This window comes from Sturnira hondurensis, unplaced genomic scaffold, assembly GCF_014824575.4.
Source record: "Sturnira hondurensis isolate 20B ecotype Veracruz unplaced genomic scaffold, ASM1482457v3 Scaffold0006413, whole genome shotgun sequence".
Classification (NCBI taxonomy): Eukaryota; Metazoa; Chordata; class Mammalia; order Chiroptera; family Phyllostomidae; genus Sturnira; species Sturnira hondurensis.
In genome coordinates, this window is record NW_028079044.1 from 23,440,341 (window position 1) to 23,459,551 (window position 19,211).

The 19,211-nt window shown below is 46.3% G+C and overlaps 1 protein-coding gene across 1 annotated transcript in view; it reads left to right on the plus strand.

Annotated features, from left to right (window-relative positions):
* Nucleotides 1–19,211, plus strand: part of PTDSS1 (phosphatidylserine synthase 1) — a 66,521-nt gene that overhangs the window by 24,867 nt on the left and 22,443 nt on the right. The window contains exons 3-8 of the mRNA XM_037048239.1: nucleotides 2,512–2,556; nucleotides 5,547–5,671; nucleotides 10,476–10,634; nucleotides 13,669–13,820; nucleotides 16,627–16,768; nucleotides 18,662–18,774. Coding sequence (XP_036904134.1) covers nucleotides 2,512–2,556; nucleotides 5,547–5,671; nucleotides 10,476–10,634; nucleotides 13,669–13,820; nucleotides 16,627–16,768; nucleotides 18,662–18,774 — 736 coding nt within the window. The remainder of the gene's footprint in view (nucleotides 1–2,511; nucleotides 2,557–5,546; nucleotides 5,672–10,475; nucleotides 10,635–13,668; nucleotides 13,821–16,626; nucleotides 16,769–18,661; nucleotides 18,775–19,211) is intronic.

Consider the following 19,211-nt stretch of genomic DNA (forward strand, 5'->3'; position numbering starts at 1 on the left):
TCAGGTGCAGTAAGCTTTCCCATCCCCCTACTGGAGTTGGGGGGTTTTCCTGTATTCCTGGGGGCTTCTTAGCCTGTATTCCTTTCTGAACCTCATTCCACACCTGCTATAAGCTCTCACTACTCGCCATCCAAAACTCAGATACCAAATTCATTTAGATAAAGCAGAGTTTCACAGACCTAAGTTATTTTCTGAATTCTCACCGTCGATACTCAGGAACTGAACAGAATTGAATGCTGAGAATACTTGTAACTGGTTTTCCTAATGTGGACTTGGTTTGAGACAGGATGGTGAGAAGGTAGGAAAATTTCTTGGCTAGTGGAATGGGGAAACTGAGACAGGATAGTGGAACACAGGGACTGAGCTGTTTACAGGCAGGTGCAGGTGCAGGGTGGAAGGCCCCAGTGCCTGGCAGGGGACAAAACTGGGAAAACAAGGACCATACCCCAGGGTACCCTGTCCTCCTCTGGTCTTTCCTCCCTGGAGATAACATCTAGGCCTCAGTTGTGTTTCAGCTCCAGGCCCAGAAAAACAGTAAAACCAGGTGGGTGTTGGCCAGAACCAACTTAAATGACTGCCCTGTCACTGACCAATCAGTGAAGACTGTGACCCTGAAAGGGCACACCTGGAGAACTAATGAACTTTCTACGGAACCCTCCCTCCCCTGAGACCTTTCCTAAGATTCCCACCTGCAAGAGAGAGAGATAAAAACCTTGTGACAAAGGACTCAATGTGCTGTCCCTCTGGGGAGCAGCCCACTCCATTACCTTTTTCTTCTTCTCCCACTTCTTTCCCTGCAGGCATGTGTCTCCTAAATCCCAGGGCAGTGGGCAGCTGGCCGCTTGTCCCAGGCTGTTCCCCTGAACCTGTCCCCAAAGCCCCTTCTTCTCTGACTCCCCAGTGAGCTCAGGCAGCTCAACCCAGGCTCTCCTATTTGCTCCTTCTATGCTAAGCCCTTCCTTGTTTCACTGTCCCCAGCTTTAATAAATGGATCCTCATAGTCATCTAGACTTGTGTTGTGAAATCTTTTCTACATGAAGTCAAGAACCCACACACTACAGCTGGCCTTAGGCGGGCCTGCTCCAGGTGAGGCCCCTGTCCGGTAACAGATTCATCAAAAGAAAGCAGTTCGAATGTTTTAATGTAAGAAGAGATGGATTTTAGAATGTGTTCCAGACTGAAAATTATAATGTTCGCTTTGCTTCAGATTCCTGGATGCAGGCGACAGAAGCTGACAATGTTGATTTAAAGAAGCCTGTTAGCAGGACATTGGCGGGCTCTAGGAGGAATTGTAGACGGCTAGGAGACCAGTTGCCAGGAGAGCTTCTAGAAACTGGTGTCACTCAGAACTGGTCCAGTGAGGACACCCTAGTGAGCATAGACTGTAGTCTCTGCCACTCTCACTTCTTCAGTGAACTCTAATGGAACCTCCACTGCCACAGTCAAGCACTGTGAGAAGTGCCACCTACCCACCACTTTCTCTGCTGGCCAGCACCAGGGGGAGAAGAGGAGGGCCATGCACACTTATCTCTGTCTCCCCAGCTCCTGAGGTCAAGCCTGGCACAGGTGCAAGTGAAGGACCCTTATAAAGAGGGCTGGACAGCAAGTTCTGGCATCTCCCCCGGAGGCATGGGAGTCGTGACACCAGCAATTCTCCAGGCGTAGGAAGGCTGCCCCAAAGGTGTGGGCAGCCCGAATAGGTCCCATTAGAACAGTGTTCAGCGTCTGCAAGGTGTAACTCTTCAGTTGGTTGTTAATCACTGTAGTGGATCAAGGTCAGCCAGCTTGTTTTCTTCTACTTTCTAAAAAATGAAATAAAATAGAAGAGACAGTGCTGGCGGTCACTTACAATGAGTTTCATCGTCGTGTGAAATTTGTTTGTATTGTATGGAATCTGCACCTGTGTATGGAAACTGCGTTGCTGGGCAAAGGCTATTTTGTTGCCATAGTTCATGAGCCTAAAAGCCTGAATGTTCCAATGCTCAAAGGGTTGATTTTCAGTCTCACTCCTCACCTCACTTATTTGCAAAAGCACAGTATTTCTCCTCTTTTATTCTCAGAGTTAGTCCCTTCCCTTCCCACTGCCACATACACACACACACACACACACACACACACACACACACAATGTACACTCCCCAGAACCTCTTTCCCTTGGAGCTCCTGGGATGCAGGGAAATTTCACTTGTTAAGTACAATACGTGTTACATACACTTAAAGGCTAGCCTGGTAACCTACTGATCGTTATAACATTGTTTCCCTGGGAAATGATGGTCTGAGTTCTAAAGAGGAAAAAAAAATGTGGAAACTTGGTGCCTGTTATGCCTTTGGCTATGATTGTTCCAGTGTGTATAAAACATTTCAACCTAGACTTTGACCTCAAAGTATCTGTGGGGGAATAAGTAGAGAGCTTTGTTATCAATTATTTATCTGTATAGAGATCAGCAACACTGTCTTTAGTCTTTCTATTTGAAATCAGTTTGTTCTAACTTTATAATGTTGCCTTTGCAGGTCCATTTACTCGACCACATCCAGCCTTGTGGCGAATGGTTTTTGGTGAGTTACTCATTAGCGTTAAAAATATGTTACTTAAAACTTTTTTTTCTGTATACCATCACAGCAGTTTTACTTACTACTCTACAGAAAAAGTTTAGAGCCTTTTACTTCTTGGTGTTCCTAATATAAATTTTTTATTAAAACCTTTGCCACACCCTGGCTGGTGTGGCTCAGTGGATTGAGTGCCAGCCTGCGAACCAAGGAGTCACTGGTTCAATTCCCTGTCAGGGCACATGCCTGGGTTGTAGGCTAGGTCCCCTGTTAGGGGCCCGCAAGAGGCAACCACACATTGATGTTTCCCTCCCTTTTTTCTCCCTCCCTTTTTTCTCCCTCCCTTGCCCTCTCTCTAAAAATAAATAAATAAAATCTTTAAAAAACAAAATGAAGCTTTGCCACAAAATAAAGTACTGATGATCATTAACACTCTTGTACATGTGAACTGCTTCAACTCTGCTTGCCCCCTTCTCATGCCGTTGTCTCTAATGTATATAGGATTTGATGTAATGGAATGTGGCTTGTTTTTCTTTATGCATTTTCATGTTTCTCTTCACTGATGCAAGCTCAAATGTATCCTGTGAGCACATTAGCCTCATTGGCAACCAGAAGGACTGAAAATCCAGCAATGTCAATGTTAGGAATGGGAGAGAACTTGGAAAAGGGCGAAGTCTTTAGACAAAGAGCCCGGATTTGAACTCTGGTTTAGTGATAAGCATTTCATATAAATATTGGATATCTTATTTTTATTTGATTTTTAGTCCAAATAGTGAAATCACCTGAATGGGTTTAAAACAGGTCTTCAAAACTATAGATATTGGCTCTATCTTGTCTAAATAAGACATCAGAGAATTATAACTTTAGAAAATATAATCTTATGCAAAAGGACCCTAAAGATGGACCTTTTGTTCAGGTGGCCTGTTTTTGTTTCAGTGTTCGGGGATCACAGGCAGACCCCTTTGAATGTAGTGGTCAGTCTTCCACGTTCGTTCAGCAGGGGCTCACTGAGTACTTGTGTGTGCAGGTGAAAAATCAGATGTCACTTAAGTGTTAGGACGTTTACTAAAAGCAAAGGAGGCCTGTAGCATGAGAGGAGGTGCGAAGGCAGGACACTTAATCTGAAACCTGCAGGAAAAGAAGGATGGAAGCATGCAAAGATGGGGGTGGGGAGGGTTGTGGGGGGGAGGCAGGCAAAGGAATTGCTACGAAAATGGTCCCCAGCTAGGAAAAGTTTGGTGTGTTCCAGGCCAGTGTGGGCAGAGCATAGCAGGTCCGGGCACAGTGAGTGAGCGGTCAGAGGTAGGTGTAGGTGGAATGCTACAGGGAATGCTACAGGGCACGGAGGCTGGTGAGGATTGTGGGTGTGGAGGGCAGCAGGAGGTCGGGGGAGGATTTTCTGCAGAGAAGCTAGGTGATTCATTTACATTTTTAAAAGATAGTCCCGGTTGCATCATACATACATCGCATGGACTTAATATTGCTGCTTGAAATTGAAAGTTATTTTCAGCTACTTGGCTGCATCTGCTTTTCCTGTTTCAAATGGTCCATTATGGGTAATGAATAGTTTTGTTTCTTAGCTGAGATGTTTTGGGGGTCATGGAGCCCTTTGACCATTTAATGAGAAGACCAGTAGATCCTTTCCTTTCCCAGCCGGCACACAGCACACGTACACTCACGCATGCATGCTCACACACACAGGGTACATATTCTGCGTGTTCTTCATGGACCTTGAAGCCCAGCCATGAACCCCAGTAAGAACCCCTGCTCCACACACATGCTGTTTTCTACCTTAAAGTAACTTCTGAAAGGATTGTAATAAGCTGCAGTGGTGGTGGTGGGAGCATTCGAGTTGAAAATTTGTAAAAATAGCTGGTGTGTAAGTACAAACCTGAGGAGGTCCTCATGCCCCTGTCGTGTGCTCCCTGGGCCCAGGGATGCGCCACCTGGTGGGGACACTCCTCACAAGGCCTTGCCCCAGCTCCCTGACAGAAGGCCTGGTGCTACAGCCATTCCCTTTCATTCCAGCCATGGAAGCTCGCTCTCTGGAGTGGCACATAGCAGATTAGTGCCGAGCCAAGTTCAGATGGGGTGCTGTGATCCAAGGTCATTGGTATCACAGTGTCTAGATGTCCTAACATTTTAATTCTAGGAGGTTCACAGACAGAGAAGTGACAAAGCCACTGGTGGTTGGTTTTCAACCTTTTCTAAAATGTGTTTACAGGGTTTTGCCTTCTTGAAGTAGACTAATTTTATTTTTGAATGGCAGGGGATGATTATTAGGGTACCGATCGTGATATGATGTGACCGTAACGTAACGCCTGCACGGGCTAACTTGAGGTGTGAGGTGTGGGTGAGTGACGCTGGGCCGCTCTTGCACTGTGTACCTGTCACTACTATTGAAGTGGCCGCCCAACTGCACTGTCTGTACCTGGCCTTGCCCACCTGCACCCACTCTGCTCATAGTGGCCAGAGTTGGCTTTAAAATGTGGCTTAGACCATCTTATTTTCCCAGTTAAATCCCTTCAGGTGCTCCTTGTTTCCCCCAAGATGAAATCTGAAGTCTTTGCCGTGGCCCCCATCCCTGCCTGTTGCTTCACTCTCACCGTATCCCTTCTCCTTTCTGCTGGCCCCCCAGCCACCTGCAAGCTCCCAGACATTTCTTTTTCCAGGGACCTACCTGCCTGCCTTTTTCCGCCTGAAAGCTGCTTCCACCCCCCACTCCCACCTCTACCCCTCACCCCCACCCCCTCTGACTGCCAGTCCTTCGGGTGTCAGTATCAGCGTGATTTTCTCAGCAAGAACTCCCGACCCCCTTCTCTGAGTTAGGGCTGCGTATCTGACTCTTGCCAAAGGAAACGCCCCATGGTGTGGGGGTCTCCGCACGCTGTGTCACAATGCCGGTGTCGGGGATGGCCGTAGGCGACTTGTGTGTGATGAGTGCTCTACATATGACCCTGGATCCTTCCTCAGGGTGAGCTTGTTCTTGTTTCCTGCAGGACTCAGCGTGCTCTACTTCCTGTTCCTGGTCTTCCTCCTCTTCCTGAACTTCGAGCAGGTGAAATCCCTAATGTACTGGCTGGATCCAAACCTCCGATATGCCACGAGGGAAGCGGACGTCATGGTATGTTCTTGTCGGTGGCCTCAGAAACCTGGGGGCCCCTGGGTGTCGGCGGTGGTCAGATGCACATGCTCAGTTGCTCCTGCTTTGTATTCCCTGTGTGCAGATCTGAAACCAGGTCTCTGGGCAGGTTGGAGGGCACGTGGCTTTCCTGAGGAGACAGGGCGATGAAATCCTCTCTTGGAGCAGAGGGGGGTGGTGGGACGAGTGTGAACGTTAGCCTGAGACAGGCTTGGGTGGGAACTCTGCCCCGGTCACTTGTTAGCTGTAGGAGGTGGGTGGCCTGCTCTGTTTATCTGGGGAGTTGGTTGGGAACTGCACAAGGTGAATTATCCACGAGGCCCAGCACAGTGCCTTGTGCACACCAGGCCCTCAGTGATGGCCGCCGCGGCTGCTCGGCCACCCTCAGCCCCTCTGCTTCCCCCTCCAGCCCAGTGCTGTGACCCTTCCCTCACACTTGCCACAAAGGGACACTTGTAGTGATTTAGGCCATTGCATTCATTATTTCTATTAAATCACAAAAAAACCAAATTCAATCTTGGCTAAGACTACTCTGTACTTTGACTATAAGAGACTATTTTACACTCTCAGGCAGTTGTTCCTCCCCCCACCCCTTTAAATCCCTAACATTTGTTACAGATTGAAGAAAAAGATGCTCAGAAAGGAGAACGGGCATCAGGCCAGGGGCAGGCCCTTGTTTAACGAACAAGAAGCACAGAAGGGACTTAACAAAGGTCGGAGAAGGAGCTGAGATTGGTCAGACCCTTCTCTGAGTGGCGTTTCCAGGTTTTATCTTTAACTTCCGTACAGGACATGCTAAAAGCAAAAATCGGATGGCAGAGTTACTTAAAACTCTCAGGGAGAACAGTCTGCTGGGGCCCTTCCTCTGAGGAAGAGGAACGTACCAGGTGACTGCGCAGCTTCGAATGACAACGACCGTGACGGTTGGGGTGAGGGTGGCAGCCGTGACTAACCGTGGGGTGGCGCTCTGCCAGGCGCTCAGCCGGGCACTGTATTTTGAGTGTCTGTAAATCTCACGTGTGCACGGCAGACGTTCATATCCCCATCTTACTGAGAAGGTAGAAGCTTGAAAAGGTAGGTGTCTCGTGTAGAGCACAAAGTGGTAACTCCCTTTGGCTCTGAAACCTGTACGTTCCTTTTGGGCTCTTCTTCAATTCTACAGTTGTAATACTCATAATAATATTTTGAAACCCACCGAAATCTGTGAAATAGAGATTAGGAGAAAGGTGTCTCAGCTATGATATTTCCCCCCCCCCCCCCAGTTTTCTTGGTCCTTTGAAGTAAACTGACTTGTGGGTGGGTTTACAGGTGAGTGTGTCGATTGCATGCTTACAAGCTGGGGTGGTTAAATATAATAATGCTTTTGACATCTAACCCCCCTTAGGAATTTGACATCATGGACTTACTTGATTATCACTTGGACAGCCCCAGAAGAGCTGAAACCTGGTTTTCAAATAATGGCTAATTCTTTCTTGCCAAAAGCAAAGTGCGAGGCCGTTTTCACCCCCCAGAGTTCCGGGTGGTGCCAGAACACCTTGGTCTTCTTCTCCCATCACTAACCCCCAACCACTTCCTGTTTCCTTAAAGTAATCTCGCATGGTTCTAAGGACCTGTGCCTTGGTGGCTCTAGAGAAGCGCCCTCCCTTGGATAGGACACCGGCAGGAGGGCTATGGCTTCCTCGTGCCCAGGGTCACCTGCTCCAGTCTCCTTCCGTTCTGCCCCCTTCTCCCTATTCTCGGTGGGCTCAAGTGTGTGCCTAGTGTTGCACATTGAAGATCATACTCTTTTTTCCCCTCAGAACTAATATCCTAAAATAGGATTGGGGGTCACCTTTAAAGTCATCTCTGAGGCAGTTTGTGTATGTATGTGTATTTACCCGAAAGGTGTGCTATATTTTTCAGAATATTGATTTCATTCAAAAATACGTGTTCTGAGCTGCAGACACACTTTCAGAGCACAGCTCGCTTGTAACCTGAGTTGTCCGAAGCAGCAGACTTCGGTTTAGTGGATGCGCACATAGCTTTGTCTGCATGCTGGACGCTGCTGGCCGGCGGTGGTGGGAAAGGGGGAGGCACGCTGTCCGCCTCTTGGAGCTCAGAGTCTACAGGAAGGCAGGTGAAACAGAAAATTGTTGGCTCTTTTTCTTTTACTCCAGACAGCGTCAATAGTTTTTAAAAATTTTGCCAATACATACCCACTCTAGTTTCATTTCCCGCCCTCCCCCCCGACATCTTGGATTGTTCTGAAACAGCTCTCGCACATTATATCTAAAGTATAGGGACTCTTTGAAAATAGTTGCTTAATAGTTAACAGAATGCAGTCCTTGTTCACATTTCCCCAGTCACCTCACAAAGGTTTTCTTACAGTTGATTTGTTCAAAATAGGATCCAGATAAGCTCTGCAAGTTGTACTTACTGTAGATCTTAGATCTCTCTTAATCTTTAGTCACTCCCCACCCGTTTTTACCTTGAGGTTTATTTGTCAGAGGAGCCATATTGTTTATTTTATAGAGTTTCTCATGTCTGGATTTTGGGACTTGCTTTTGCTGCGTATTATTTAGCACAAGTCTCTGCGCCCCGATTTCCTACAAACTGGACGTCAGTACAGGAGCTGCTTCCAGATTCCTGTTCAGTCTGTGTCCTGCAGTGGGATCCCCTCGCAGACGTGCTGTGTGTCCCAGCAGGCGGCCCATGATATCTGCCTGTCTCTCTCTCTGTACCATTGAGATTGATCTTGGGGGTCAGGAAGTCAACATCAATTTTAAGATATGCCATCAATTAATTATAGATACAGCTTTTGGGGGGGAAGAAATCTTCTATTAAATGCACCACGCATCGTCATCCATTGAAATGCTCATCCCACTTGTTAACTTCTGTGGTGTATGAAGGATGTGTCCTAGAGCCAGGAAGGCATAGCAATTACAGATGTGTGCGGCGCAATAAAGGGAAAGGAGTGGGTGCCATGAGAGCGTACACAAGGGACAGTCAGTCTGGGAAGTCAGGGCTTCTGTGTAGAGCTGATGTTCAAGCTGACAACTAGAAGGTGAGTGGGGGTTGGCCAAGCAGAGTGGGGGTAGGGCTGTGGGCCATTTACTCAGGAAGGGGAAGCAGCCTGTGCGGAGGCCCTGACTGCGGAAGCTGGGGTCCGTCGAAAGCTGGAGGAGAGTGGAAATCAGCAGGCAGAGGAGGGTGGTTCCTGAGGCCGGGAGACTTGGGTGAGGAATTTGGGTGTTATTCCAAATGTAATGAAAGGCCACTGAAAGTTTATAAATAGAGCAGTGACATGACCTGTGTCGGTGTTTTAGGGGTCAATTAGTAATACCTTCCATCTCCAGTGAAGTTTGGGAACAGCGCGGAATATCAGATAATTTCTTTCTGGTGAAAGCTCAGTGGAGCAAATGGCTGTAGACCTGGCCCTGTGGCCTTATTAACACAGTCCCTCTGCCCCCGAATGAATCAGGCTTGTCCTTGTTACCTCGAACAACCACAAGCTTCTTCCCCAGAGGAGGGAGCAGACAAGAACTCTGTGCCGTCTGTAGGCAGTTGCTTTCCAAGACATTGGAGGTCATGTGTGCATTTTTTTCAAAGGTCACCAAGCGTAGACGTGAGAGAGAGAGAGAGAGGGAGGTGCGAGGCCGGGGTGTATGGTAGTGAAGATCCTCGACACTGGGAAGGATCCCTTGCCCAGCCCCCTCCACAGACACCCCCACCCAGAACCACCTGATTCTTCATCTGTGAAATAGTTTTGTTTGTAAGGAACCAACAACAGGAAGCAAGAGTGAATATAGGGAAACCAGTTAAAAATCTTTGTCTTCAGCTGGAAGTGGGTGCTCAGGTGCTTATTAGAGTGTTATCTGTACTTTTGATTATCTGAAACATTTCATAATTTTAAAAAGCTATTGCACCTATCTAAGCAAGAAAGAACAGGTGGTGTGATGGAGAAAAGAAACACCTGAGGAGGTGGAAGGACTAGGCCTTGGGTCAGGTTAAGCGTTGGGCAGCGAGGGGGACAGAGCCACCAAGAGCAGCCTTCGGAGCAGCCGGGAGACGGGGTGCACCCTTCATCTCCCTCAGGAGGGGCCCCTTCACCTGACTTCAGGATGTACTGAAGACAAAGAGGTAGTATAAATAGAACCAGAGCTTTTTAAAGCTTTGCCAGTTTTTTTAGTATTTAAATTGTTTGTATTTAATACATTTTAGAGTGGAGGATTATTCTGTTTTTCTAATTTCTGAAGTTGGATGCTCCAGCTTCTCTTCTTTTCTAATAATATAAGTATTTTAGGCTTGATGTTTTCTTTTAAGTTCTGCTTAACTGCATCCTGTCATTTCTGATATATAGTATTTTTATTATCATGTATTACTGAATATATTTTAAATTTCTGTTAGGATTTCTTCTTTAATTCATGATATTTGGAGTTGTGTTTTAAAATGTCCAAACCCTTTGGGATTCTGTTTATTCTTTATTTATTGGGATCGTATTTATGTTTGTGTTACTGGCCTCTAACACAGTTGCCCTGCGTTCGGGCAGCATAGGCTGTGTGACGCCCTTTCTTTCAGATATGTTAAGCCTTTGTAACATTATTTTGGTTCTCATTTTAATTCGCCTTTTCTGTTTGGAGCAAAGCTTGTCCATATTTCCTCAAGAATCTTCCGTTATTAAAGTTTTCTTTTTTCCCCATCGAGCAGTGCATATATTAGTTAACAGTGTCGTATCAGTTCCTGTGTCTTAGAACCCCGGCCAGTGATTGCGGAGTGTCACCCGTTGTCCCCTCGTTGCTGTGAACAGGAGTACGCTGTGAACTGCCACGTCATCACCTGGGAGAGGATTGTCAGCCACTTTGATATATTTGCGTTTGGACATTTCTGGGGCTGGGCCATGAAGGCTTTACTGATCCGCAGTTACGGTCTCTGCTGGACCATCAGTATCACCTGGGAGCTGACCGAGGTAAGGAGGGGGCGCAGGCCGTCCTCCGGCCCCTGCAGTGTGGGTGGTGTGTGTGGAAAGGGCATCAGTGGTATTTTGTCGCTGAATAATGAGTGCCCAATATAGCTTTGTTCTCTCAGTAATCGAAAGTATTGTCTCATTTAATGAATCAAAGAGATGTAGTCTTAAAAAACTATTAGCAAAGTGAAATTTTAGAAACCGACTCATTTATTGTTCACTCATTGTATTATTCATTCCCAAGAAACCAAATTGGCCATGTGCTCAGTGTATTATTTCTCCAGGCCACTCGTTAACCTGATCCTAACTTGGAGAAGTGCACCACTTCAGTATAGCTCCTATTAATGTCTCTCCCAGCTCTGGAAGCTAGAAGTCCTCGTTCAAATTGTCAGCAGGGTTGGTCCCTTCTGAGAGACGTGAGGGGGGGTCTGTTCCAAACTTCTCTCTTAGCTTCTCATGGTTTGCTGACAATCTTGGCATTTCTTGGCTTATAGACACATCACCCCGATCTCTGCTTTCATCTTCATACGGCATTCTCCCTGTGCGCACGCACCTGGTGTCCTTTTCATAGTGCCGCCGGTCCTGCAGGATTAGGGCCCTCCCTGCTCTAGAGTGACCCCTTAACTTGTTACTTCTACAGTGACTCTGTTTCCAGGTAAGGTCACGTTATGAGACAATGGAGGTTAGGACGTCACCCTGTTGATTTTGAGAGGACACCACCCACAACAGCGCTCAACATTGTACACCTTCATCCCAAGTCCTCACCATAAACCAGAAAAGGCGGTGTGTATCCCCACGGGCACACACGGGCACCAGAGCTCGGAGCCTTGCTTCATTGTTGGCCCAGGACTAGAGTCCAGATGGATGTAGAGCCCGTGCCCCTGCTCTCTTACCACGTTTACCTCTGTGACTTGCACGCATCTTCATCAACTGGCTGCTCTGTGTGACCTTGTGCACGGCACTGGGCCTTGCCAGGCCTCCTGTGCTCTCTCTGCCCTCCCGCTACAGGCTGGGCCTGCTGGGCCTTCCTTTCCCTGCTCCTCAGCGTCCCGTCGCCCCCAGGTTCTGTAGATTCTTTTCTAACCACCTTCCAGTCCATCAGTGTCTTTCCACAACTCTGCGTCCACTTGTATCTAATCCACTGCCGTCTCTTGTCTGAATTACTCTTCTCCTCCTTTCATGTAACCTTTTGACAAAGTGATCCTTTTCAGACTTCGATCTGATTAAGCACTTGTCCTACTAATAACTCTTTAATGTTTGTCCCTTACTGTTAAGACAAAATCCAGAGTTCTGAAGCAGACCACGAGGCTCCATGTTCACTGGTCCCAGCCCACCTCCCCAGCCTGGAGACCCTGCTCCACCTTGCCCTCTGTGCCCTGGTCATCCTTGCGTTCTTTGTGTCAGAGACTCTGGTCCTTTCCCCTCACTGAGCCCTCCTCCAGGTTGTTACCTCTCTCCCCTGCCCCGTCCACTGACTGTGCTCCCTGTGTGCGCACCAGAAATAGAGCTTCCTGGTTCTTCTCCTGGGAAACGCTGGCCATCTTTTAAACATTTGATAAGTGTCTCTTTCCTGCTAAACATGCCTTGAGAGGGCAGGGCCGGTATCTGCATATCCCAGAAGGCAGGTAATTTCCAAAGCCCTAGTGAAGGAATTACTACTGCCTCCTCTTGCTGCTCCTTGGGCCTCTCAGGTACTTCCCAGGAGAGCCCCTCAGGCTGCAGTGTGCCCTCCACAGCCCACCCCCTGGCTAGTTTCAGCAAACACATGTCATGTTTCAGCAAACACATGTCATCGACTCTGCTGAAGTGTCTCTCAGGATAAGGGTTAATGCTGCATCTCAAGGCTGGGAGGGAACCTGGGAATGCACCTCGGGCGGTGACTGGCCCACCCGGTCAGGATGCAGGCACAGATCATCACAGGCTTGCAGCTGCTTCGTGTCTTCGTAGGAGCAGGCACACTAAGAAGGCGAACTCCTTGTGTTTGTGATGTTTTATAGTCTACAAATGCTTTCATGAATAGTCGTATTTCGTAATGTTCATTATGTTATTTCAGAGTCATTCTGTTCCATTTCTTTCCTTTGTAATTGTATTACTCTGTAATTATGGTGTTGCCTCTTTGCAGAGAACCAAGGCAATTTCTCTGTAATTTCAGACCTTAAAATGAGCCTTCACGCAGCGGAGCATTCTGCTCTGGACACAGCTGATGGGCCTCTTGTTCTACCCTTGACCTTACTGTTCCCCTTTCTGCAATGTCCTCATCATCATCTCTGTCCTCTTGAGGCCATTCATTTCTGTTGTTAACAACCCCACTTCAGTCTGTCTTCCTTGCAGAGGCCAGCTCCAGTTGCCATCTGCCATGATGAATATCTTGTCCCTGTGTTCATTTATGTCACCGCTGTAACACTTGCCATAGCCTTCCTTATTTTGTGGGTCTAGATAAACATCTGACTCCTGCCCTTGAGATCAAGAACCTTGACTTCGTTTTGTCTCACCACCTTGCCCATCACAGGCGCTTCATAAACAGTCATCTCATTGCTGATCAGTCAGTGTGTGATTTCCTGTTATCAGTTTCCTATATCCTGTCATCAGGTCTAACCTTTTCCCCTTAATCTGCTTTGTTTCCTCACTCTTTTACCCAAATCTCTGTGGAATTTTCCTAAAAGGCACAGCTTGACTCATCAGGCTGCTGATGTTGAGTGTGATGCCAGCAGTGCTTTGCTGGCAGGTACGAAAATTGTTCTCCTTTTCCCCTCCTGACTCCTTGTCGTATGTATGTCACCAGCCAGTGTGACTCCTTGGTAGGATTTCTCAAAGTGGGGCCGTCATTGCTTTACTGCGCTATGTCGGAAGGCGAGCGGTTGGGATGAGTACTGCTGGCAAACCATCCACAATACACGAAACAAGAGCCAGATTACAGACCCTGCTTTTCTTTTTAATTCATTAGGAAAAACGGACATGTCAGCAACTCTTCCTAAATTGTGTATTATTAAAAGGAAATTTACCTTTTTTTACAACCATCATCTGTTGTGTCTCTCAGCTGTTCTTCATGCATCTGCTGCCCAACTTCGCCGAGTGCTGGTGGGACCAGGTCATCCTGGACATCCTGTTGTGCAACGGCGGCGGCATCTGGCTCGGCATGGTTGTCTGCCGCTTTTTGGAGATGAGGACCTACCACTGGGCAAGCTTCAAGTGCGTGGTCGTTCTGAGCATCAGCCACAGCTGCCGCAGCGTGTATGCAACTGCGGTAGCAACATGCAGCTTTACAGAATGGTCTTTGATGAGAAGGAATAAATTACACATTGGTAACTGAAACTCATAAACGAGTGTAATCCTAATTTCAAGCATTCATCCAGAAAATGCTAAGTCATTTATGAGTTTTTCAAATCTGTCCCCTCCTTTTTGTCTTTATGCCTCAGCCTGCGTTCAGACTCCCATCCCTGGATTAATTAGTCCCTTGTCCCCAGGTCAGCCCCTCAAAGCCTCCTCACACCATTGCTTTCCTGATTTGTTGAAAAATGTCCAGTTTGTTGTGTCATTCCCCTGTGATAGCTTCTCATGGTCGTTAGGACAAAGTGTGCGTCCACGGACTTAGTAGGTCAGGCTCCTTTCCGCACACCCTCCAGGCTGCCCAGCGCCCTGAGCCCATGTACATACCCCTGTCTGCCTGGGTCTGACCTGTGTCCCCACAGGCCCAGGTCCTTCACTCTCCGGACTCAGCTCACTTGTCACCTCTTCAGGCACTTGTCTCAGACTGTCAGGTTTAACTTGCCTGCTCCTCCTCCGCCTCCGTGGAGGACAGTGCACACACCCCTCACTCTTTACCATGCTTCTCTGAACTTGCTCCTCAGTTAGACCGTGGCAGGAACCATGCCATGGATAAGGAGGGAAAAAACAATGGTAGTGACAATGAAAATATCGTAGTAGTTGTGGTATTGTGTTTAAAACTTTATTTATTGATGCATGATTTTAAGGGTTTATTCATATCCAACATATAGGTGAACTGATGACCTTAAACAATTCCCTTTTATGGTCATTTAGTTGTTTCAGAGTTTTCGCTTTAAGAATACAGGAGGGGACATTTGTGAATGTGCATCTCTGCATCTCTGATTTTTTTTAACATAAATTCTTAGAAGGAGAATATACTAATTTATGTTCTCACCTATATACACCAATGAATATGTGTTCATGTCAGTGTTTCCTGAAATTTTACTTTTAAACTTTTGCCAATTTTATGAAATACAAAATTTTGTGATATTAAATTTCTGGTGTATTTCTATTGGATTTTTCTCTCTTATTAGTGCTTTTTATAGATTAAGGATATTAACATGTGTCATAAATGTGACTTTCTTGTCTATTTTTATCATTGTCTTAATTTTGTTTGTGGTCAATTTGTCATTTAAACTTTAAAAGCTTTAAATCTTTTCATTTAGATAAATATTCACCTGCATTTTTTTTCTAGCCCTTTAATGGTTTAGTCTTTTTATTGTGAAGAACTTTTATGTTAGTGGTTCTTTCTTTGGCCAGTGACTTGAGAGGACACTTTTTGGTACATTTGAGGCATTTTGCAATGGCACTAGAGTGTCGCCGTGCTGGACGTTGCTCCAGGCAGCTCTGTCAGCACCATGTCACCGAGCCTTCTGTCAGTCCTGGGGCAGGCGCTGTGTGCTTTTCATTTGAGGGATGACGACAGGGAGACTTGGGTTTAGTGACTTGCGTGAGGACACACAGCTAGCAAATTGTCGAGTCCAAATTTGTGTCTGTCTGGCTCCTTAAATCCTGACATAATGCTTCTCCGATTAATATTTATGCTTCAACTGTGACTGGAGAATCATTGTGTTGGGTCACCAAACTAATAAACAGAAAATAGCATAGGTGAGGTTTTTTTTAAGTTACATTAAAGGTACAAATGAATATAGAATAACTGAAGTTGAATCAACCTCTTTACTATTGTATATTAAGTATTCCAGATCTCAGTCATGCTATATTTCTCTATTCTCATCTTTCTCTACCTTTTTCCAGGAAGTTTGGCCTTTTTAAAAAAAAGTGGGCCCTCCATAGTTCTTATTAATTTTTGGGTAGTTAGTCTCTATTTTTTGTTGCTTTCGCACCTCAAATCTGCTTCCTGCAAGATTTTCTTACTACGTATTTGTTAATGGGTAGGTGAGTAAATGGACAAACCTGGTTTGTTTCTGATTCCCCTACCCCGCCCCCCCCCCAAATAAATAAATAAATAAAAGGCCTGACTTGTTTGCACTTGTGCCTTTGGTACTGAGCACAGTGTATGAGACACAAAGGTCCGTGATACAAGTTACCAGTTATTAACTGCTGCCTCCCTTGGGTTTCGCTGTCCTGGACAGCGGGCAGGGCTAGCATGCACTCCAGCTCCGAGGCTTAACGAGTGAGCCGGCATCAGCTGGTTGCTCTCTCTGAGCCTAAACATTCTCATTTGTCCTATGTGCACTGTTTGTGTCTGTCATAGGAGTATGAGGTTTCTAATTAAGTCATTTCTAAAAAAAATAAAGTTAAACATCACTTGTCACTTGTCTGAGGAAGAAACAGGGTGAAGTAATGATGTGAGAGACCTAAAGAATATGGAGCATGTCCCCTATTTTACTAAAATGCCCCAAGCTGGGAGGCAAACAGTGGGTGGGTGTCAGATTGTTGATGGCAGCCCCCTCCTTCCTGGTCTGGTTCCAGAAGGTTGCCTCTCATGCCCCTTAGCTTTTGGTCACCAGTTCACAAACTAAGGCCTCTCCTGGCTCCGTGGTACCCTGACCTCTGTGCTGTGACTGTCACCCCTGAAATTCCCCAGGGCTTCTCCTGTGAGTAAAAAGGCCATCGTTGGAGAAACAGTTCAAACCAAAAGGAATCTTCTTGTTTGGAGCACTGATTGTAAAATAGTCAATGTGTAGGGTTTTTTTCTCTCCTTGTTTTGGGGGCTTTTTTCTTCCCCTTACCTCTTGGGATTTTCACCGGAGCCGTTTTCTTCGTTCAGGGACATCCACACCACCACCGGCAAAATCAAAAGAGCCGTGCTGCAGTTCACCCCTGCGAGCTGGACCTACGTCCGCTGGTTCGACCCCAAGTCGTCATTTCAGAGAGTGGCCGGGATATACCTTTTCATGATCATCTGGCAGGTATTATTTCAGAGGCCCAGAACTAGGGGGGAAAATGAAAACTGTCCTGGGAGTTAGAGGTAATGCTAGTTGACCTTGCTTACCAGCTGAATGCTTCCTCATGAAGGCATTTTAAAATACAGATCTTCGGATTACAAATCAGAAACATTCTAATTCCCTGAAAGAGACTCATGGTCAGCATCCATCACCCAATGAGTAAGTCATTGGATTGCTTTTTAGAAAGATAGTCTTCAGGACCAAAGGCATAAAATGCCAGGCTTTTTCTTATGTTCCAAAAATCAATGTATGGTTTTTAAAATTGTGCCTTGGCTGTTGCCACTTTGGGTAATTTATAGAGTGCTAATATCTGGCCCCCTGGGCGACCTGGGTCCTGCGGAGTGGTGTCAGCAATGAGGAGAAGCTCTCGTTGTAAGGTGATTGGTGTAATTCACACAGCCAAGGGTCCTGGGAGAGGGCTACCAAACGTGTTTTCAGAGACAGGCATTTTTACTGATCTTCCTGTCCTTGGGTTGCTTCACCACTTTGGAAGGCTGACCAGAGGAAACCAGCTGTCCCCTGGAGAGTCTTTCAGACTCATCAGAAATTGCACAGGGCGGGGCAGAAGTAGATTTGCAGTTGTTCATATGGAAAATGATAGTTATTAATAAATAATAATACAAGGAGAAACTCTGTGTTTTGTGTACTCACCAGCTGTAAACCCGCTTCTTCCCCACCCTGTATTTTGAACACGTGCACAAAAGCTTCAGTGTAAGGAAAAATCAGCATGTGTCACTTTTAAGACAGGCAGTCCTTGTATACACACACGGAATAATAATGCCCATCCCAGTGCATGGAGTTTGTGGATGCAGAGGTATATGTGAATAGTCAGTCACCATGGTTTGGAGAAGTCAGCATATATAAACATTGGAGTATAAATGGACTGAGACTAAGTTTGACCTTCTCAGGACAATGTCAGGACAGGCATGGGTTTTCTTCTGTTAGGAGAACTGAGGAGGGACTTGGGTTTGTCCAGGGGAGACAGCAGTGTGCTCCTAGGATGGCAGCGTCCACAGGGCACACTTCTCCCTGGGTGTGCTGTGATCAGCCTCCCCCATGGAGTGTTTTAGGCAGTGGACCATGTTTTATTCTGTATCTTTGAAGTCAGTGTTATGGGAAAAGACATGTGTTTTGTGTCACTGAAATGAACCTGCTGGTCCATGCGATGAGGGGCACTAGCTATTTGTCCTGATTCCTGGTTCGCATGAGTTCTCAAAGCAGTGACCTTTCCTAGTCTCTGCCTTATGCTTAATCTGGAGGGGAAATGTAGGGCATGGGCTCTGAGCATTGAGCACATACGTCCCTGTGGAAGTCTTTTCTGCGCCGCTGAGGACTCATGATGCAGAGACCGCACTGGAAGCTAAGCTGGGGAAGCTGACCACTGTGCCAGGTGAAACTTGGACCACCCCTTCACACCCGCTTTTAAGGACTGCCTTTGGTCAAGGATCTGCCAGGCCCAGCGTGTGCCTGATATCTGTAAGGCCGAACAGGTGTTCCAGGGCACGTATTTGTTCTCATGATTTCTGCCGTTTTCACAGTATCTCTCCGGACTCTCCCAGCAGGTCACACACATGACCCAAGTGATAGTCATGCGAACCAGGAAACATGACAAATAGCTAGTGCCCCCATGCGCTTCTCCCAGCATCCAGCCCCTCCCCTCTGACCCCGATTGGCCGGTACCCCTTTGTACTGGCTGTTACCAAGTTTGAATAGCAACCCTTGAAAGAACCCATGGATTTTCTGCAAATGCTTTGACCATACCAGGTATTTTTAGTTGTAGAGTGACCGTTAAAGGAATATATGATTACGACTTAGTAGGAAACATCAGGTTGACTAATGCCCTCTTTTATTTTTCAGCTGACTGAGTTGAATACCTTCTTCTTGAAGCATATCTTTGTGTTCCACGCCAGTCACCCGTTAAGTTGGTGTAGAATTCTCTTTATTGGTATAATCACGGCTCCCACAGTGAGGTAATTCTGTACGAGTCTGACTGTCATTTGACCATGTTAGCCTGCTTTATAGTCTCGTGTTTAGCATAGGGAAGTCACATACACTAGCAGATTTTCCATGAAAATATTCTAAAGAATTACACATCCATAATGTGAAGAAAAGGTATTACTCTCAGACCTTAGTAACAAAGTGAATAAAACCACAGCATTATTTTCAAACCCCTTTGTGATTTTTAGTGCTGTTTTCCCCCCACTTATATTCTATTAAAAGAATAACAGAGTAGCTATGATGCTAAGGTTTTCTTTTTCGTGAGATTATTGAAAAATACCAATGTTTTTATGGTAGATCTGAAGTCATGAGTGATGTTACTTTTTTATTTTTTTAATTTTATTTTTCAATTACAGGTGACATTCAGTATTATTTTCAGGTACATAGCATAGTGGTTAGACACATAATC